At 38.8% G+C, this 23209-nt stretch overlaps 1 protein-coding gene across 1 annotated transcript in view; it reads left to right on the top strand.

Annotated features, from left to right (window-relative positions):
• The window catches only part of CTNND2 (catenin delta 2), a 635688-nt gene that overhangs the window by 526845 nt on the left and 85634 nt on the right, over positions 1 to 23209 (top strand). The window contains exons 11-12 of the mRNA XM_014307661.2: positions 11513 to 11630; positions 14621 to 14806. Of these exons, the coding sequence (XP_014163136.2) occupies positions 11513 to 11630; positions 14621 to 14806 (304 nt within the window). The remainder of the gene's footprint in view (positions 1 to 11512; positions 11631 to 14620; positions 14807 to 23209) is intronic.

Here is a 23209-nt window from a genome sequence, read left to right as displayed (position 1 = left end):
CAAAGGGTATGTGTTAAAATGAAAAGGGAAAAATTTAATCTCTCACAATAAGTAATATCTCCCTCCTGAGCAGTTCCTGTGACATACAGCAGAGCTAGGCATCAAAACAGGGCAGTGTAGGGTCTTGTAAGAAGTTTGTTCTGGCAGAAGATCCAGGTTGTCAGATGCCATCCCTGGGGTATCAGCCAAAGGGGTGCAGAGCATCAACAGTAACCCTCATAGCAGAGTTTGTTCGTTGTTCTGGCATGGACTAGGTGGGGGTAAGTAGATTTGTGATAGAGTGATCCCCTTCTTTTTGTACAGGTTGGCCCTGAGATTAGCTCAGTTGGTTAGAGCATGGTGCTGAGCAGCAGTGATGCACAGGGACTCATTAGGCTGAAGGACACACTAGAGGGTCAGTTCTTTCTCCATCCCTCAGTGTGCACATAAAGCTGTTTGGAGATGGGATGATGTGACATAATTTGAGGTAGGATGCTCACAGGCAATTTCAGGTGAACTGTCATAAAAATAGGACACGAACATACATATTTATTTCTTATGCTGAAGGCACATTTGGACAAAGCGTAAGAATTGTAATTTATTATGCATTGCATTATATGTTTTTTACAATTAGGCAATTTATGATAATGAGATTTTTTAACAGGTATTTAGCTCAAAAATTCATAACACCGTGAGATGCTATTACTGGGAATCAGCTTAGATACCTTGATGTCTTTAATGGAGTTAAAGCATAAAGAAAAGAAAATTGAGGGTTGAGATTATTCTAGAAATAAGAAAATGCAATTTCACAGGAACAGGATCGTTTAATTATGTGACTAGAAAGAAATAATATGAGCAAATAATAAATTAATTTTGAGATGCCTAACTGAAAATTTGAAGAAGGAGCTGGTAACAGAGCATTTGTGACAGGATTATGACAGTAAAAGAATTTACATACTGCAAACTAGTTTAGACAAAGAACAGGGAGAAATGGCAAATAAGCAGCATTTCTAAAGATTTTTAGTTTGGTAGGGAAGAAGGATGCCTCTCAGATTTGGAGAGACTCCAGCCAGAGAAATATCAGTAGCAGTCAATTCACTGAGAGCATGAGCAATCACATAGATGGAAAGCATGTCTTCTGCTTTGCTGTGCTGTGCTCTAACTTAATTTGTTTCCGAGCAGCATTTCATACTTCTGATACTAATAAGTGTTCTGCATTGTGACTTCTTATCCTCTGTATTAAAATTTCTAAGTGGCTGATCAAAAAGAGATGAAGCTAATAATCTAATGAACTGATTGGTGTTGTAATTAATTGTGCTCATCTGATTAGTCAACAACCAAAGCTGATTTACCCTCCTTTCTTCTCAAGGCAGTGCACTGATAATGGCTTTTCAAGACTGCAAAATAGATGCAGGAAGGCACTTGAAACTCAGATGTGACAGGGAGATTGCTTTGTAGGTTAAGGGAATCATCTTACTTGAGCAATCACGATCGTATTTGTTTGTTCCTCCAGTTTGATAGGATTGCATATTTCTTGTGTTTTTTCTGGAACCTAATCTTTATTCATAGGATTTTTACAGTGGTAACTTTATTAAATATACCTATTTACACTGTTTCTGGTCTTATTTTTGCAGTTATCTTTTCCACTGAGTTCTAAAACCAAAGCAAGAGAGCGGTATAACTTTCCAGTACTTTGATTTATAAGACCTGAGAAGAACTGCATTCCTGATAATGCTTTTAAGTGTTTCAAACTTAAGGGCAGAGGCAAACAGACTTACTGAGCTTAAGTGTCTACCAAAGTATATAAAAAGAATGTGCACTATGTTGTAATACCTCATCCAAAACTTCTAGGTTTGGTTTAGTAACAACAGTGCCAACTTAAAAATCAGCATACCCAATGGAAAAGTGAAAATCATAGCATAAAAAGTATAATCTTATGTCAAAATGGAATCCAAGATTCATCTCTAATGCCATTATTTATTCTCATATTTATACAACTAGAAAGTCAAATCTGAACTGTCATCTAGCCCAAGTAGAATACTTGTTTTAACAGAGTGAGAAACCAAAATGACATGGTCATGGTATCCCATCCCAGGGTTAAAGTAGTTTTTCCTCATACAGATGCTCTCCTGAGTTGCTATGTCTGAAATAAGCTCTATTTCTTTTTCTGGTTTTGGTGGGTTTTTTTAATTTTTTTCAAGATGTGGCTTTTGTGTTTGCCTAGAAATGCATTCACATCCCTTTATCATCAAACTAGGAGAGCTCATTTCAGCTTCCCGTCCTTTCAAAGTCTCTGTTTATTTGCAAATGTAGAATTACTGGGTTTATACCCGAATCACAGATTTAGCTCCTTGCATCATGTTGTAGAAGGAGTTTGACAGTTGTGGCACTTGACTTTTTACTACCTGTGTTTGGTTGCTCTTAAACTGAATTTGTGTGGCCTGTGGGTCTATGTGGCAAATGGACTGTTTTCCATGTAACAAGCATTCACTTGATATTTAAATGGGCTGGTTTTTCTGGCAAACTGACTTCTTACTGTTGCATTTGTGTGTATGAGCCACAAAGGAGACCAAGACAGGGACCTACAACTTAGGCATTAAAGGGCTTTTTTCTTCCATAGTTTTCAGTTAAGAGAATTTAGGGACAGTAGGACTCACTGGAATGCAAGACACTCAAATGACTGAGAAAGTTTTAATGCAGAGATATTGGGCTTCATATCACTTCCTTTTTTTCTTCTGTGAGGTAGTGCAATGACATTCTTTGTACAAAGACTTCTGAGTGTGCTGGAGACCCAGTTCTAAGTGCCTTATTAGAATGGAGCAGAGGATGGCTCCAGAGGGTATCAAATCTCTGGTACTGAGATCATCATTACTTGAGAGAGGGGAGAAAGGATGCACAAATTAGTCCTTTAAGACCACAAGATATTTAACAAATAACCTTTAAGAAGGTATTAACCCAAAGTCTGTTTTTTGTAGGTTTTGCTTTTAGATTTTGTAGGGTTTTTTCCTGATTACAGAAATTATACTTGTGAAACTTTTTCATTGATTTTGTTGTTGTTGTTGTTGTTTAGAAGTTTTATTAAATAAGAAAACTGTTGTGCTACAAAAAGCATCATGCTTATATGTGATGATCTGGTCCTTTTCTATTACTATAGTCAAATATGTCTTCTGTTGGTGGAATGTGCCCACTAGTAGTGACCAATTTCAGGTAAAACCTGGCAGCAGGTCAGGAGTGTATTTTGGCCCTGTGTTGGATCCTGAAGTTCCCCTTTTATCATGACCAACTCAGGCATTGAAGTATTTCTCACTGCATAGAAAAGGGGCTTGCATGTATTCCTGAAAAGCACAAGAGCTACACTGGGATTAAGTCAAGGGGAAAGAGCTGTCAAAACTAAGAGGTTTTTTTTTTTCATTTGTTAGTACTAGTTGTTCTTCAGATAAAAAAAAGGTCAAATACATCAAAGGATGGCAAGAAATTTCACACACTGTGAAGGTTGGCTAAATTCCTTTTCCAAGGTTCAGGTACGAATGAAAATTCTTTCCTCAGCTGTTGTGCATGTTACAATTTTGACTGAAGGAGAGTGATTTTTCTTTACAGCTAAAATTGTATTAGAGAAATAACATTCAAACAATTTTATAAAGAGGTCTCAGCACTGTAAGGCGTGCTGGTACACAGAATAATATTTTAGACATAGTAAATTACTGCCTTTTACAGATAGTGTATTTCTTTGATGCTTACTGCAAGCTCTAAAGCATTTTGTCTGCTTCTTTTCAATTGTTCTTAAGAATGCAGTCATAATACCAAGTTTTTCCTGAGACTACAGCCTACAAAAAATAAAAGAGGAGACATTTTTATTCTTGCAGAAGTATTTTTGCTAGGGCAGCTCATGCAAGTCAAAGGCTTTCCCGCAGTCCTGAACAGGACAAACAGAGGCTTTTAGCGGAGAGGAAAAGTAGACATAGAAATGATGTACAAATAATATGAATTATAATACTTTAGAGATTGCTTGAATGGTTCATGTAGAGAAAGGCAATTAAGAACATCAAAACAGACCAATACATAAGCATTTGAGGAAAATAACCTGATAAACAGTAGGTAGAATGAGGTTAATTGAAAACTGTTTATGTCTGATCAGTTTTTTTCTGAATAAGATAACAAGCTGAACAGAAAAATAAAAATGGACTACTTTCCAGTGCTGAAGCATCTGACACAGTAATTTTGAGTTTTCACAGTGATCAGAACAGGTAGCCAGGGAAGAAATGTGGAATGAGACCGGTAGTAGTTCCTCAGGGCGTGCTCCCACTGGCCACGTGGGTGTTTCACTGAGTGCTGGTGGAGGGAGTGATACCTGCATTTGGCAGCCTCAGTGCCATCCTTCTCTACAAATGTGTCCTGTTGCTCTTCAGTCCATGCAGGGAGTAAGACTTGCAGAGTCCTCTGGATAGTGGTTCTGTAGGACAGAAGTGCCTGAGCTGATGCTGGTATTTAATGCTGGATCATCAAAAGCTGATGCTGTTGTATTTACATTCTCGCAGTCTTCAACACATCTAGAGCTCCATTTAGCAACATGACAATTGTAAATGGAGAAAAGTATCTTGACATTGACATGTTTAACCATTCCCATTTTAACCTTCAGAGTCTGTACCACAGCAGGTCTTCCCAAGGGCAGTAAGTGACTCAATACTTCAGCTCTTTCTGAATGAGCAGGTAGTGTAATAAAAGCTGTATAAACAGATGAGCATTAGTGAGTGCAGTGATTTTTATGAAACAAAATACTGAATGTCAGAGAAATTCAATATCAAAATAGAAATTTTATGCAGGTAGGATTTCATTATACCATAATTTTAAAGATTCCCTCAATACACTATGTCTAATTCTGTGTATTGTAGTTAAATAGAATTGCACATCAAATGAAAACACAGCAAAAGAGGAGAGGGGTAGTTAGAATTTTTTTTTTTCTTTTAGATGAAGCTATGGCTGATTATAGCATGAAATCTTACCAAGACTGTTCCTGCCAGAAAATTCGGGGTGGTTTTGGGTTTGTTTTACAGAGATGGTTTCTTTTAAGGTGTTTATTGCAGTTCATGTGCTGTCCCATCATGTATCTTTCAAAACTATCAAAATAGCAAAAATTATGTTAGGAGTCAACTGCTTCACAAATCCCACAGAGCAGTCTTTAAGAACAGTGCATTTAGCCTTAGGATTGGACATGCAGAAGCACAGCAGTAAAAGGCACCTGTTGAGTGCTTGACTTGGTGGGCTAATTGCTCTGATGCTTTGAAAACAGGTACCACCTGAATAACCAAAGCTAAATAACATTGTTATAGCATTTGATAGAAAGGTTAATAACCAAGACTGTATCCACATTAGACTGTCAGATGTTTGTCTAATTAAAAAGTATTCTTTTAAAGTGAAAGTGATACCTAAGGGAGAAAGATCTCACTTAGGCCAAGTTCCTTGTTGATATAGAATGGTCTTCTTTAACTAAGTTGGGCTATTCTAATTAATACAAGATGGGTTTTCACCAAAACTTATGTTATACTGAATCCACATGAAGGATTGCTGAATTCTGACAGCCAGCTAATAGATAAAGAAAGCTATAAGTGTTGCTAAGAATACTTACAAAGAAATCTTGCTGATTTTGGTGATACTGCACTGAACTGTCATTCAAATCAGGAAAAGTTAAAGGGATATCTGTGGCAGTGACTGAAAAATCTATTTTAATTTATTTTTACTTCCAAACTATAGCTGATTTTATATTCACTGAAAACCTAACACTTAGAAACTCTAATAATGAAGAATGAATCATCTTGTGTTTTCTTTGTTTTGTCTCTGCTTTGTTTAAATTTCTATTTTGTCTCAGAAGTAGCTAGTCTTATCAGCTAGTTTAGTTTCCAGCAAAAAGAGATGATTTTAAAAAGTCTTACTGTACAAATTATAAAAAATCAGAATTTGTCTAAAAGTAACAGTAGTAACTAGAACTACTACAGCTAACCTATCTATTCCATGTCCAAAGGCTGCACTGAGTACTTACAGATAAGGCAGTGTGACTCGAGGTCTACTTCACGATAAAAAGCCCCTCAGATTGTATGGTTGCACAGGGTCTGCTGACAACGCTGGGCACACTAGATGGATACATGCATGGTGTTAACTGCTTCATTTTGCTGTCTGTGTCATTGTATTAAACCCTTGCAGCAAAGAGCCTGAATGCTGACTGAAACAGCTGGGAGTGTACATAAAAAGCAAAAGCTCTTAGGGGATCATGTGTTACATGGCAGGCCAGCTCAGAGGATCATCACCACAGCACCCTCTGATGGGACTGGGGATGCCAGCTTGCCCCTGAGACAAGGCTTGGTCCCTGAAGGAGAAATGCTCAGTCTATCAGACAGAAATAGAAACAGGCAGCATATAAAAGAGCACATCTAGAGGAGGCCAGTTTCAGGGTGAGGTTTTGTTTGTTTGGGTTTTTAATTTAAAATTAGTTTGTGTGCCAGTTGTAACTCAGTTACTCAGTATTCTGAGGGCTTTTCCCTTGCTAGGTATCCTCCAGCAAACATAATCGCAGTCACTGTAATATTAATGGGGTTGGTGTAGTTCTTGATTTGTGTAAAACTTTCCCCCTTACTTTGAAAAATCTTTTTTTGGTGGCTCTTATAACCTAGAAAGATGAAAAAGATTGAGGCTTTTATGATTAGTCCCTCTTACACAAAACTTCTTGGAATAATTATATACTTGCAAGGCCTCTGAAGTTTCATGCTGAAGATAACTTGTGCTTTCCAGCTAATTTAGGATATTATCCTTCCCATGTCTGTCCTCTCTTATTCAGTCCATGACAAAAATATTGCATACACTAGATATTAAACATAATTCTTATCATGGGGCTTTGAGGAATACCTGTCTCAATTTCACCATTGCTAAATGCAGATTATTTGTTTTCAACCCTTATCTGGCATGACTGCAATGAGATCTGCAATCTGAAGACTGGTAGCTGCTACAGTGAAGGTCCTACTACTTGGTGTGACCTGAGCATGCTTAGGGAAGGCAGGTGCAGATGCTTTAATTCTGTCTCTGAGATGGATAAAACTGCCCTGGGAGTAATGTCAACAGCTTGCTAAATATTCCCATATCCAGAGGTCATGTCTCAGCACACTCGCTTGCCTTCTGGATGATCTTTCTGTAGAAATTCATGTCCCTCCCCTGTATAAGGCAGATGATTTTAGTTATCCTAGAATCATAAGGACATTGCTCTGAACCTCCCACAGTTTGTATGAATGTATGGAAAATGACCCTAAAGCAGAAAGAAATTGCTTGGCACCACCCATCTTCCCCTACCTCAGAGCCTGAAAATGGCATTGAATAACTAATGCCAGTGCCAGGCTTGACAGGAGTGAGGTGTGTTCTGCACAGTGCACTCCTTTATACCACACCCTTCATATCCCGAGAACCTTGGATTGACATGCCCTAGGTAAGGAGGATCGTGCCTGTTGATATTTTTCAGGTGGTGATGTGATAGTTGGCACACTTTCCCATGAAACTAAAGCTGGATTATTTTAGTTCTCTTCCCATTCCTAGGTAATTAGCAAAGTCAATCAGCCATTTATTCAGAAAATCAGTTTGATGAGCCATGGGTCTGAGCTCTTGCTCTGACTATCTGTTCTTAGTCTTCCTCTCGTGAGAAAAAGCTATTTGTGTTACCTGAATTTTAGAGGTCTAACTAGAACCTTCTGACTAAAGTAAGAATTATTCTTCAGTCCTCTGTATTCTTGGTATTCCTGCATGACTGGATTCTACTTGAAATTCATTTTACTGGTTTATGGCAGGCTGAAGGACTCCTTGCCCTGTTAGATTCAAAATGACAGCCTATGGCTCACGTATACCATGAGCAGAGTTTACGCAAAGAATCAAAGTATACGGGGTGGGCTGCATTTAGAATGGAGAAATATTTTTGCCCTGAAAATTGTGCATCGTATCTCCACATCTTGTAAGACATCCAGAAAAAATGGTTTCACCTGTTTGAAAAATGACACTGGAAAAATATATCCTGACTTAGTGGGACGTCTTACCAACAGTAGATACTACTAATGTTCCAGTTTAGCATCTGCACAGTGACCTGTAAATCCACAAATGACAAATCATGTCTTATTCCCTGTCACACTGACAGCTACAGCATGTCCAAGTTAACAATGAAAAACAGAATTTAAACAACAGCATGTTTTCTTTGACCGCTCATTTAATCTGGAATTGTTTCTCTTTTGCCTGAACATGACGGTATTAGAGACCCTCTGTGAATGATCTCAGTTAACAGTGATTACTTCAGTAGAGGTGACATGAGACTAGCTAGATATTGGGATGTATTTCTTTTGAAATAATCAACTGATGATTTCTGCCAAAATGCTGATGCAAGGTTTGGATCTGTGTTGTGTTTTAGCTGTTTCCTATGTAAATAAATGCACCATATCTCAGTGAGGGCTGTAGTAGCTATGAGTCAGTTCAGAAAGTAAACAGTGACTTTTGTAAGAAAAGGAAAGATAGTCATGGGAGTTCAGAATATCCATCTCTTGATTAAAGGAGCAACTGGAGCATAATGGGGAAGGATGATAAACAGAAGAACCCGACTCTACATCTCCTCCATACAGACCCAGCAGATGCATTGTCTGTGCAAGATGTGCCCCTGGTGTGTCTGTATTGCTTTGTGCAAAGGCCTCATATTCTCTGTTTGCTGGAAATGAATGAGGCAGATAGCTCACAGCTCAGGGACTATAAGGTTGTCTACATTGCTGTCTTGGTGAGGAGTTGTTTCTGGTGAACTTGAAGAGGAGCTGAAAGGCTGACAGTCTCTGCAAGCTCTGGACTGTCAAGGTGACATGCAGTTCACTGTGATAGAGAGAAGGAAAAATCACCTCAATTAGAAGATGAGGAAGACTATATCTCTCTGTTTCTGGTGGTGTCTAAATCAGTCTATTTTGAGAGCTTGCCCTCAGTATATAAAGAAGCCTTATTATTCTAGTTACACATCATTCTAGTACAGACTTGAAGATCTATCTCTGTTTAAAAGGATTCAGGAATATTTCAGCTTTTTTTTTTTTCCATAGTGATGCGAAGAAAGGCGCAAGGCCATGCTGAGAATTCCTCCTCAGCATCCTCCTATTATAATTTCTGCAGTTGCTCTTCTAGGACTGGATACCACTTTCTTCATCATAGAGTCATAGGATCATAAAATGGTTTAGGTTGGAGTGCATCTTAAAGACTACTGAATTCTAACACCTTACCATGGACAGTAACATCTTCCACTAGACCAGATAGCTCAAAGCCCCATCCAGCCTGGCCTTGAACACTAGCAGGGAATGGGACATCCACAACTTCTCTGGGTAACCTGCACGAGTGCCTCAATGCCCTCTCTCCATCTATATTTATCTACCTACTTTATGCCTAGAGGGTAAGAGAAGGAAATTCCAGAAAGAAGTCAAATAATCCTTCTTGTCCTCACTCTGTACCCCACAATGAGCTTTTCTGGTCCATGATTCTGCTTTTCCTACATGTGCTGCCCTTTCAGAATGTCGGTGGAGCTCTTGCCTTTAAAAGAGGGCGGTCTACTCTACTTTAGGTGGAGTCCCCAGCCCTGCAAATACAGGCACATACTCTGTTTGGGGAAAACCATGCTCTATATTTTTACCTTCTTGTTTCTGCCACACAAAGGTAAGTCAGAACTTTCCATCATTTCTAAGGGAGAGAGTTTTTCCAATTGATGTTATCCAGACCCTACTTCCTAGAAGAAAGTTTCCCCATGAATTGGAGGAAAACCCCTCACCTGCTGATCTTATAGCACCAGAGAGATAAAGGAAGGAGGCATTGGAGTTCAGGGACCAGAGGAACCAGACAACACAAAACTTGCAAGCTGTTATGAAGGGCAGGCGTCTGCTGTGTAATGTGGCAAAAAATGAGGGGTTTCAAGGAGAGTGAATTTGTTTGCTAGAGAGATACAAGAATTCATTCCAGTGCTCCAGGGCTATATGTTTTCTGTCAAGCTGTCTTCTGAGGTGAAGGGAGCAGTATTGAATTAATTGGGCCAGTTTGTGTGTGAGAGAGCAGCGCTAATTAGGACTGTGTAGGGATGCAAGTATAGATGGCAAATCATATATGTTTAGGGGGCAGAGTCAGTTAGGAACCTGCATTGGAACTGGGGGATTGTCCAGTTATAAGACATTTTGTTGCTTTGGGGAAATGAAAATGCTTTTTTTCAGGTTTTTTTAGATAATAAGGAGGCAGAACAGGATGAAGTAGATAAAGCATAAAAAGAATTGAAAGGAAAGCTAGCCCTAAGTCCTCTCATCTTCTTCTATCTGAAATTCTTTCCCCCTTCCCAGGATTCCTGTGCTTTTCCCACCTTTAATGCAAAGGTCATTGAAAATGGCATAAAAGATACAAAGTGCCTTGCCTTCTTCCCAAATTTAAGGGCCAGTGTCCTCCCTTCCATTTCCACACGTTAGCATTAAATACATAGGGCTGGTGTATGTGCTTTTTATGTTCCTTCTTTGTATAAACTTTAGTAGTGGGGAGAGAAGAGCTGCAGATGAGCCACATCAGCAAAGGGCTATCTTCCCCTACTGAAGGAGACCCCATTCTTGAGATTACTAATTCACCCATTTCCAAATCAAACCTGCTATGCAAATTTGCATGTAGTTTTTCTCTGGGAGACTTGATGTTAGCAAGTATAGATTCTGTTTGTAAATGCTCATTCATACATATTTGTTTCTTTGTGTATCAGTACTTTGAACTTTATGACACAATATGTTATGCGGTGAATTTTGTTTTAATTGGATTTGTATAAATGTATTCAGAAGGCCATGTGACCCCATCTAAGAAACACAAGAATTACAATATTATTACAATATTCTGAGGCCTTAAGTTTTGCAATGTAAAATAAACTACGTAAAGAGAAGACTGAGGCATTGATGTTCTCTCAAAATAAAAGAGAAAAGGAAACTCATGTAAAATGAGAAACAAGCAACAGCAGGTGTTTTATATTATGCTCTGGTAATATTTTTCTCTCTGGTTAAGAACCCTAACTACTGGGCTCTTCAGTTCCTAGGAGATGTATTTGTCAAAACCTCTAGACTTTTGAAATCCTGATTTATATGTACATAAGCATATTTTGAAAAGGAGGGAGGAAGGGAAGGAAGGAAGGAAGGAAGGAAGGAAGGAAGGGAGGGAGGGAGGGAGGGAGGGAGGGAAGGAAGGAAGGAAGGGAGGAAATTATCAACCCTTCTCCAAATTTAGTGGGCCATGAGTCTCCCCATGCAGGTGGGCGCATGCTGCTTGGCCACTCAGCCCCATCCTGTGGGGGACCTGATGTCTTCCATTTGTTCCCCTCTGCGTTACATTTCCTGAGCTCTTTGGCAGCTGTCTCCATTATTCACAGCTCTGACCTGATGAGAGGAAGAAGGAAAACGTGTGTTCTATCTGTATGTGAACTGTGAGGTTTCACGTGGGGCAGGGAGCTGTGAGGAAAGTGACCCTTGCTGTTGCCTTGCAGGAATGTCAGCTCTGCTGGAGAGGAGGCCCGCAGAAGAATGAGGGAGTGTGATGGCCTGACAGATGCATTGCTGTACGTGATCCAGTCTGCTCTGGGGAGCAGTGAAATTGATAGTAAGGTTTGTCGTCTTTGTCTTTTCAGCAGCAAATACAGGTATTCAGGGTACATGGGGACTATAAAGAGACCATTTTTTCATGATATTCTTTTTTTAATGCAGTGTGAGGAATGTCTTAGCAAAGCATAATTTAGCCCATCTCTTCTTTTTTTTTTTATGCTGAGCTGTTTATTTTCATGTGCTAAGTATTGTATTTGTACCTGTGCACAGGTAAGCATGTCATCCTCTCTATTGAATTATTGAAGTAGAAAGTATGATACTGGTTTAAGAAGAGCAAATATATCATATTCCATGTAAGGTTCCTTACATTGCTCTTCCAGTTTTACCTTAAAATTTATTTTTAGTACCCTGTATGAGAGCTAATGAGAGTGAGGTAGGCTTAGAAGGCAAACAAGCAAAAATGAATTGGGCAATTAATAGGCAGTTTTGCAGTAAAACCAACATTATTTTTTCTTTGAAGAGGATCAATGAATGCTTTCAATAACAACTGTGTTAAGATGCCTCATTATGTCAACTTTACTTCTCTTAAAATGCTAGGATATGAACAAGCTTCTCCAGAGGTGAAAGGCACTCCCTAATTAAAAAGACTCCAAGCATTTACAAATTGAAGATTTGTAATGCATTAAAGTATTCCAGAGAAAAAAGAAAAAGGCCAGTTTCTTTTGCTTTCAGTAAATGGTGCTAAATTAATTACAGTTGCTGCTCTAGGGCAACCTTGGTCCATTTGCAAACCCCTAGGAATTGCAGGAGAACAGCCTTTTGTGCAGCAAGGTTTTAAAGCCCGCTGAGCTTGTATTTCCAAATACTACTTTACAGAGTTGTCTGTGGACCCCCATGGGTTTATAGATTTGAGAGGAATAACCTCCAGGAGTCTCTGGCTACCATCTGAATCAAATAGGGGAAATTTGCCTGTGAATTCAGGGGACAGAGAGAGGAATTAAGAGAAGCTCATAGCATGAGTTGCTGGGCTAAGAGCATGGCTTTGGTTTTTCTAAGAAAAAAACAAAAACGTTCAAAACACCCAAAAAAATCTCACAACCCATTACCCTGTGATCAGTTTTCCATTAATAGAAGTTAGTAGAGGGATGTTCAGAGGACACCAACCTGTAAGGCAGGCACAACACCTGGCAGCAAGGTTTCGGGCAAACTTGGCTGTTGCCAGCCGCCACTACCCCACCCAGACACTTCCTGCAGAGCAGCCCCCAAACACAGGGGTGTTTTTAACTTCATCAGCTTCAGAGTAGCTTAAAAGCAGCTAGAGTAGAAAAACTAGTGAGCTTGTGCTTAGCCCCTTTATGATGAAACTGAAAACAGAATAAGCATCTCAAGAATCCTTGAAAGTCAAGGAGGAGTGAAGTCTGTCCAGCTGTGTGGTTAGAACCAGCTTTCTTGGCTTGTAGGAGTTCACCTTAATAGAGAAAAGGTGTTGATTGAATTTGAGCCTTGGAAGTTTGCTTATCAGTTTTTAGTTTAAGGTAACGTTGTCCTTGTGATGGCTCAGCTTATGTTTTCCACAAAATTAGAATTTTAAATGCAAAAACTATTATTTATTAAAAGGAAAATTAAAGTTTAGTATTCTAATCAACAAATGCAATCTTCAACTTCAGCATACTATATCAAAAGTGAATAAAATTCATGTTAAAAAAACCAAAGAGGTAGCAAACTTTGAAAAAGAATTATGGTCACTGTGATGTTTGCAAGGCTTTCAGCTATGAAAGCTGCACTAAGAGCACTTTCTAGACACAGACACACACATGCATACTTATTTCTACATGTGGTTATATATTTGGCAGAAATTTCAAATAAGTACAAATGTATTGCAAAATTGTGACATTTCATCTATGTTAAAAAACAGATACGTAAGTGTTCCTGTATAGATGAATCTGAATTCAATGTCACCTCTGGAGCTTTGTGTCATCACAAAAAGCATGTGCTGGGTGCATACCTGGCAGAACCTCATGCCATACATGAAAGGAAGCAAAGCCCCATCTGTTTGCCTCATTGGTGAATATGGCAGAGTATGGTAGAGCTGAAAGCCTCACAGTCATTCCATTCTGGGTTAATGGAGCAAAAGAGCTGGGATGTAGTGGCTATTGCTTTTTATCTCCATAGAGCATTAGAAACAGTTGAAATAAATAGATAGAGAATGGCTTTTTTAACCATGCTTTCCTCGTGGGGAGAAAATTAAGCTCATATCCTTCTTATTAGGGATAATCAAACCAAATTGAACCAACTAAATGAGCAGGTTTCACGTCTAAACTGAACTTCTTTTAGACTTGGAGAAATTAGGTTGAATTACAAGTGAATTTTCCTCCACTGGGTCTCATCCATTTATGGATTCCTGCTTGCATCTTCTACAGAAGGCACAACATATTAGGGAGATAAATGGATGAAAGGGAAAGGCTGCACACAAGGTATCTGTTTGCAGCCTGGCTAGAAGCAGTAAAGGCAGCAAGACAGATTTCTAGTCCTACTTTTGGGACTGGAGAAACATCATCTGTTCATGCTACAAGTACTTGTGAAATGGAACTCAGACCAAATTTTATGGCAATTTACATAGAATTTCTGCCAGAAAAAAAAAGGTTTTTTCTGATTTTAAAAGGACAAAACCCAGGATCTATTGCCACTTTCTGTAGCATTTTCTATTCCCTGAGGTGGGAGTTTTCTGACATTCGGAGTGTTCAGGTTCTCTTGATCGCTTTTTACCTCAACATCTGTTTCACATGGGGCTCCAGTGTGAAATTCAGAACAACAATAAAAAAACTCCCAGAAAAGTATTGTCCAGACCACTGCTTTGTTACCATAAAAATTTCTGAATCTCTTAACCTGTGATTAACTGGGGAGTACTCAGAAATGTGTACGTAAGAATTGTGCTGGGAAAATGCACGTTTAAAGATAGATGACGTTCCTTCTGCTTCATATTCAGAGTGAGCAAGGGGAGGATTTTAATATTTCTCTGTTTTCTGTATTTTTCTTTTTGTCATACTTTTCAGACCGTTGAAAACTGTGTGTGCATTTTGAGGAACCTCTCATACAGGCTAGCTGCAGAAACATCTCAGGGACAGCAGATGGGAACAGATGAACTTGATGGATTACTCTGTGGTGATGCCAATGGAAAAGATGCAGAGAGTTCAGGGTGCTGGGGGAAGAAGAAGAAGAAAAAGAAATCACAAGATCAGGTAATGAAAGTTATTTGCAGCTGTGTTGTGAGTAGTTGAAGTGCCCATCATTTAAAATATAAATAATTAATGCACTGTATTAGAAATTAAATGCGTGACGCATAATATACAAAACTGTGGTCCTTGTTAATTAGCTGAGAGCTTAAAGTAGAATATGGATCTGGAGTAATAAAATACATTTGCTTGAGAAATTGTACATTATATGGTGCACCTGGAAACTGTAGTCATGGGTACACTGTGAATGCCATAAATACCATAAAATGCCCTTTGAAAGGAAGCCATTCCTAATGAGAAGTGTAATCTGCATATACTTCACACTGTACTTCCACAGAGCCACATGTGTGTAGAAAGGGTTTAATGCAAACAAACATCAGGCTTGTATATGTACACTCACTTGCCTCAAAGTTGGTCTTGTACCATGTCTCTACACATGGAAAGAAAACTGTACAGGACTGAATCAAGTCATATGAGTGAATGTTATAAAAGCATTCATATTTTGATATATTTTATGTTGTTACCAAAGAAAATTTGAAAAGCTAAGCCTTGATTGCTTCCTCAAGTTATTTGACAGGTTATCATTTCGGGTGGGTTGATTGTTAAAGTGTATTTATCTCTTTTTTAATCCTATCAAGAACTTATAATTTGGGGAATACTGACTGTTGTATTGCAGAGAAAGACACTGTTGCATCTGTACACACAGCAAATAGCAATAAGAATGGCTACTGATTTATGGACTTTTTCAGACAGCCTGTACTGGCAGTAATAAGTTTTCCACCTCTTCCTACACTTACTTTTTTGCATTGTAGTTTATTTCTGTTTCAGATTGCTCAAAGAAAATATTTATTTGAGTAAGCAATTAAGTGCACAGGGTAATAAATTATGTCAACCAGTACTGAAAATATTCCTGAGTTCCTGACCCAACTTGTGTTGATGTGGAAAGGATCTAGCAACATTACTAAGCTATAGCTTGGATACTGGAAAATGCAGCACTCGTTACTAGTAAGACTTATTTCACCTACTCTTGTGGTTAAACACCCTATCATCAGATAACTTGAATTTATTATGGCCTTTTGTTGGGATTCCTGTGTTAGGCTACAGTGAGATTAGAAGTGTTGAAGCAAACTAATTTTATCCCATGAAGTAGTCATCATCCCTGTTACTGAATTAACAGTTCTCACACACTGTGCTTGCAGTTATTCAAAGTGCAGGAGCAAAAAATAGTATGTCTGGGTATGAATGCGTCACACTGCAGCTTGGCTTGCTCTCTGGTGCTCTGTTTACTAACACATGCACACACACTCACTAGCTAAAGGCTTTTTAAGTCTTCCGCTTCTCTTTCTTCTGTGACTTTTGGATCTCACAGTCATGCTTTTAACTCTGTACTGTTGACTCTCTCAGTATTCCCATGAGGCCTCTCTGTACTGTAATGGTTCCCTTTAAAACATTTTTTTGCTCCTCCAGGCCAAAGAGCTGAGCTCTTTTGGCCAATTACCTTTACAATGTGCATGCTTTTGCCTGCTCTTAGATATTTTTTGTCTGTTTCTAGGAGTGCTTATTATCAGCATGTTGCATGGTAAGGATCTCCTCAGAACTGTTAGTGTTGGCTTCATGGAAGGGTTTTATATAATTTTCAAAGTCTAAAGAACAATAAAACTACACACATATTTTTCAGGTTTATGATCACTAGGATTTTCTGCAGCAAGGACATAAATTTACTCTCCAGAACTGATTCTGTTGTGCATAGGACTGCTTTGTCTTACAAGTATTAGAAACATTTTTCTAATGTTTTCTCTTTCATCTAGTTCCTTTAAATCCAGACATCCTACTTCATCTTGCCGTATTCAACGTCTCACATGTGGATATTACTCAGTTCAGGAATTTTAAGGGGGCCTTGTGAGCCTTCTGCAGGTTATTTTCACCACATAATCTTCGATTGCTGTTGAACATTCCAAATGATTTGAAGCATATTATCAAGTTAATATATTATCAAGTTAACTAGAATGCCACCAAAAACAATAGCAGCAAGATCACTGTGCCAGAAACAGTTCTCCTAACTTACCCTCAAAAATGGAAAAGAAAAGCAATATTTTTCATGTAACCACATTTATATTAATACCATAAAATAACTTAAACTGTGATAAGGGTAAATTTAACCTTTTTGTCCATTTATTTTGCAAAAATAAGTACAAAAGTATGTTCAGAGGTACTTGTGCAGTGTGGACACAATTGTCCAATTGTGTGGAAAGACCTGTTCTTTCTGCGTCTTTGTCTTTGTGGTTCCTTTAATACTTGAGAATTTTGTCTTTTCAGGTAAAGCCCAGGGCACAGGCACATCTCTGTCAGTTGTGACACCTCAATGCAGGGGAGTATCCAGTCTATGGTTACTACATTTTATGTTCCCAGAAGATATGTGTTCAGGGTATAGGTTTTTTTAGTTTTATTGGCAGCCCATGGAGTTTTTGCGAAACAAAATTGCTGTTTCAGTCCTTCTCAGAATATAAGATGGACAAAACAGTGTGGAGGAAAATTGTTCAGATTTAAGTGAATGCAATTTTGAAATTTTCCTATTACGCTATCGCTGTAACTTAGTTTCTTCATTTTTATGTGTATTTACTTGAACTTCGTTGTGCATTTATGAGGTAGTCTTTAATTTTTGGATAAAAGTCTTTGTAAAAATATAGTAGAAAAACTACTGTAGTTGCAAAAGAAAAACAGATGTATCATTTTAGACAAAGAATATGGATGAAGATGCACTTTTCTGTACTTACAAAAAATCCTTCACAGAACAGGGGATTTTGTTTCTTAAGCCATAAAACAGAGAAGTTTGATATTAAAGTCACTTTCTCATGGGTTTTCTCTACAAAGAAAGTACAAGTTAATTTCTTTGGTTTATGATTTATGGAGCAAGTATCCCAATTTTTTCTAAGTTATGTTTCAGGTGTAGTCACATGTAAATTACTTGAAAGAAAGAACAGAATTGAGTGGTAGTATAAAATGTGTCTTCTTTCAAAGGCCTTTCAAGAACAAACTGGATTTTTTTTTATTAATGACACCAGTTGTCTATCAGTTGTCTAGAATGGCAACTTCTGTGCATCTTGGAATCAAGTAAGAGATGTGTCTGTGTTCAGATCATAGGTCTAATCACACCTTGCAAATTACTTTACTTAAGGTGTTCCCTTAGGATCACAGGAAACAAGTGTTTTCCACATTTCAGAGTAAAGGTCGGTGGTGTTGAAAGAGCCCACAATTGTTTTTCAGACCTGAGAGAGGTTTCTGAGGCATCTGCTTCGTTGCACAAATTAAATGTTAGAAGAGGCCCAAACCTTCTGAAGGCTTGTGATAATATCTAGGTATAGCACTGGTTTTATCTATGGAAACACAGAAAGCAAAACTTCTGTTAAGGCCTCAGAAAAAATAAGAGAATCTCACTTGGCTTCTGTCTCAAACCTCCAGGACTGTAATGCTCTGCTGTTTTGTTAGTTTTTCTCTGCTGCTTACCTGTGATCAGCTGGTATGAACCCTCACCCCAATAAGCTCTCCAGCCTCAGACCCCTTCATCTCTGACTAGGACCTTGTAGACATCAACCTCTCTGCCTTATATTGTGGCACTCTTCAAATGGAAGCTGATTCTTCCACTGCTGAGAATGCTGTTCATGCTGCTGGCATGCTCACTGCTGCCAACAGATTTATTCTTTGAGCTGTGTGAGAAATGAGGTTTATGACAAAAAGCAGTTAGGGCAAATCAGGTGTATGGTCCAACTTCAGTAAAAAAATGTCAGGGAGTTGTCATTAATCCTTATTTATTTCTTGTTACACAGCCCATTATGTATACATGTGGCGCAATTTCATTTCTTTTCCTTTCTTCTCTAAGAGAAACAGGTTGACTTCTTGGCTTCATGCTTATCTCAAGTTCCCTATCTGTGATCATTCTTGTCAAACCAGAATCTAGCCCAAAGTCTGTTTTTTGATTGGAAGTGACACTTCTGAAATGAGCCTGACCTTCTTTTTCACCTTCTGTCAGGAGCCTTAAGCTGTAACAGCAACATTTCAAGTCATATATCATTAAGAATTGACTGGCACACCTTTTTAGCATGCTTGCTAAATGGCCTATAAATTCTTCTATCTATGTGAAATAGAAGGTTTAAGGCAATAATATTTCAGAAAGCATAAAAAATAAACCTGCCAGATAAGTCTCTTCACGTGGTGAGACCACTATTTTACCAAGTGTGCTTCATGGTCTACCAAGCCATACCAAGCTAATAAGCCAAGAAACAGAGAAATGGTGACAGGCCCTGGGTTTAACCAATAACATGAACTGTGATTAGGGATGAAAAGCTGTGTTGCCAATACATTCTTGCTCAGAAGGAATATTATTTCCACTTGCTGCTTCCTCATCTTGTACCACAAGGTGGTTGTGTCAAATGTTGAGTAGCAAGAATCAACTGTCCTGAGCAATTCCTTACAGAGCATTTTGGAAGACATTTCTGCTTTCTTGCTTGCCAACACAGCATCTTGCCAGATACTCTGTGAGCCTCTCAGTGTCATGTATGGCCAATTTGTTTTCAATGTCAAGACTGCAGGGTTATTAAATATAATTTGTATTTGTCAGTTTGTGGAACATACTACAAAGCCAATTAGGTTCAGCTTTCTGTGGAGAGAAGGGCATGCAGCTTTAACTCCATCCCCCTTCATTTGGGAAGGGTCTGTTTTTAAGCAAAGAGAAAATGTACAAACTAAATTAATATGTTTTTCTTAGCTAATATTAAGCCTAATATTAAAAAGTTGAATAAAGGCATTGGCAATTATTTTAAGAGTGTAATGTATAATGTAAAGTACAATTTAGATGTATTAATATCTGAGATTAATTATAATGATTCAATACATTGAATGTTTTGAAAGCATTTCAAACACCTTTCCTATAATTGCAAATGTTGTTGCAGCAAACTGGGAAAGGTACCTTTATTTATGCAATGATCTCTGCTCTCTCCCACCATGCTCCTGTAGTCTCTGTGTCAGTTAACATCTGCACTTATATTCACTACCTTTATTCAGGCCTGGATGTCTAAACTGAAGTTTGACTTGATGTAAACAGTGGAGAGGAGAAGGCAGTATTCCTGCCTGCTTAGTGCCAGCTGCATGGATTCTGAAATCAAGCTCTGTGACTTGGTTGTATTTTTGTTGCTGAATTTCTGATTTCTGCTCTTTTTTCAGTATTGGCCAATTCACCTCTTGGACAGAGCTGTCCAAAAGAGGTTTTTGGACTGACCTGTCTAGGGAGAGCTGCCAGAGACTGTCACAGCTACTAAAGACATTGCAGGATGAGATATCAGTGTCTTCTTAGGGGCCTGTTAATTTAAAAGTCTTTGTAATTTCAGAGATGGTTTTAATAAGCGCTGTGTAATTGCTCATGTGAATTTTGTCACTGCTGCTTCAAGGAGCATAGCTACAGTGTAATCATACTATCCCAAATGTCTGGGATCATTGGAGAGAGGTCTAGATGGTGTTAGACATTGCTGGGGTTTGTTTTAATTTTTTCCTAGATTTTTTTTAGTAGTGGTATTCTGTACAGACTGGATAAAGGAAGTATTCATATGTAACAGGTTTAAATCAAACACTGTTTTTTTGTTATCACAGGAAAGCCTGTGGTCATGTGATACCAATTTAAAAGCAAATCCCAACAATTTGAGGTTGTTAGTAGAAACCCTAAAATCTGCAGAATATAAATATACTTCTCTTGCTGAGCTGAAGCCTTCTCAGGTACTTAGTACAATTGCACTATAAATTTGGATTTACTTTCATTAAAATGAGAGGTGGTGGTAGATAATCTATTGTGCAGCACAGGAAAGCATCTCGATAAGTGATATTTTTCTCCTCTCAAAGTTCCTTACAATTACAAAAATTTGGAAATTTTATTGGAGTACTCTTACTGTCAAAACTCTGTTGTTCTTAAAAGATCTTGGTATTTGGCTTTTTATTTTTCTAGACTTTCATCCTTTTTTTGCACCAGTCTCAGGAAATGAGAGATTTGTATCTCACCCACGTAACAAGCAGTTTGTCAGCTTCAACCACAATATATGTGGGTAATTTCAGCTGAAGGAAGGAAGCCTGGAAGGAATATTTGTTTATGACTTTTTTTTTTCTCCTTAGTATAAGCTAGGAAGAGTAATTGCATGTTTTCCTCTTTTTCAGAGGCTCCTACTGCAGCCTCAGTCTTTTTCAAATAGACCTTCCTGATCATTCCTGATGGGCAGCAACAATACAGTAACTCTTCCAGTAATTTACTGGGGAGAGCTGTTTACTGGCTGAGGATGTTGCCTCAGTTCATTAATATTTAGCAATGCAAACTGCAAAGTAACTTCTGCCATGCCTTAACCACTCTTTTAGATATGGACTCTAATACCACTCAGGGAAAAACATTTTTTTGCTCAGGTGGTTGATGTTTATGAAATATGAAATAAATGAATGAAGATCAGACAAATCTCTTTTGCAATAGCCTCTTTGCTTACCCGTGTCAATTCTGCATACCCTGCAGCAGTTGGGCTGCACTGCTTCAGGCACTGGTCTCAGCTACGCAGAAGACACCAGAAGCCACCAAGCCCTACAGTGAAGAGACTGCCACAGACACAGCAGCCACAGGTGTCATGGTTTAACCCCAGTCAGCAACAAAACCCACACAGCCTCACCCAGTGGGAGGGGGTGAAGAACAGTGAAAGTGAGAAGATGTGTGGGTTGAGGGAAAAGCAGTTTAATGGGGAAAGCAAAAGCCCCACAGGGAAGCAAAGCAAAGGAAGGAATTCATTCACCACTTCCCATGGGCAGGCATGAACACTTCCCATCTTCAGCCATCCCCAGGAAAGCAGGGCTCCACAACAGATAACAGTGATTTGGGTAAATAAACCCCATCCAAATGTCCTCCCTCCCTTCCTTCTTCTTCCCCATAGCTTTATATTCTGAGCATGACACCATGTGGTATGGAATGTCCCCTTGGTCAGCTGGAGTCAGCTGTCCTGACTGTGTTCCCTCCCAGCTCTGTGCATCCCCATTCTCCTCGCTGGTGGGATGGGATGAGGAGCAGAAAAGGCTGTGTTACTCAGTATGAGTGTCAGTGCTACTCAGCTGTGACTAAAACATCCCTGGGTTATCAACACTGTTTCAGCACAAATTGAAAACGTGGCCGCATACCAACTACTGCGAAGGTAATTACCCAGCCAAAAGCCTCACAGCGTGGTGAGCAGTGCCACCCTCCCTGTGCAGCCACTCAGCTGCTCTGGGCACACACACCCCATGTGGCGAGCACTGCAGGACATTTTCCAGGGTGACTGAATTTCCTGTGCTTTCACTGCACATGCATGTGTGGTACCAAAGATTTTCATCATTATTACATGGACTCTAAGGCATCACAGCATCTTGGGAAAAAGGTCTTCCCTCTCAGTTGGTGATAAATTAATGCAATCATGCTGAAAGTAAGTTGCAAGGAGGGCAGGGAAATGCAGTAATTTGTCTCCTTTTTTTTTTTTATGTTTTCTCATTACTCGGCAGAATGGCAAAACAACATTAAATATTAATTTATCTGCTAGATTGTTTCTAGTCCTTTATATGTACCAGCACAGCATGAACATGTATATGGAGCTCTATTTATATCAGCTGATTTTCAGTACTCCTTGGGATCATACTAGTGTAAATAGCTGAGCATAAAAAAATCATACCCCCACATAGGCATATACCCCCTCATATGGGTAGATCTGGTACATTTGATGCATTTCATGTGCTTTGTCCTTGAAATAATATACCCTGTACAAACACTCTTTAGTTGCATAATGCATAATTCATGCAAGTTGGAATGAGACAAGTGAAGACTTGAACTGGTGCCCTTGGACATCACAAGTCATTCATTAGTGGTCTTACTAAGGTGCAAAACCTAAACCTGGTGTGAAGTCAGATTTGACCTGTTAGATATGTCTCTCATTTGTTTTCAAAAAAAATCTGACGGTGTGAATGATTGAATTCTGAGAGTTAAAATAAGAAGCAGGCTTTAATGTATTTTTTATGAGCTGAAAAGAACTCATTTCTAGCAAGGCTGGTGATTTATAAGGAGGAAAAAGAAGAATCGAGTCACATGCACTGAAAACAATCTATTGGTTTAAAGGCAGAAATGCATCAAAAATTTCAAAGACACAGCCCTGTAACAGTGTCATTTGAAGGCATTGTTTCTCTAGAAGGCATTTGTCCTCTACTTTCTCAACCACCACTGGGCATTGCTAGGCCAGTTCTTTTAAACTATGATAGCATTTGTCCAGCATACTGAGTTTCACCCCTGAGCTGCTTTCTGGTAACCGCTCATGTGTATGAAATAGTTCCTCTAGCTTTCCACTTAGGTGTTTGTTCTGATTTAATTTAGAAAAG

The sequence above is a fragment of the Geospiza fortis genome, unplaced genomic scaffold (assembly GCF_000277835.1).
Source record: "Geospiza fortis unplaced genomic scaffold, GeoFor_1.0 scaffold281, whole genome shotgun sequence".
Lineage (NCBI taxonomy): Eukaryota > Metazoa > Chordata > Aves > Passeriformes > Thraupidae > Geospiza > Geospiza fortis.
This window is presented reverse-complemented; position numbering and strand designations above follow the sequence as displayed.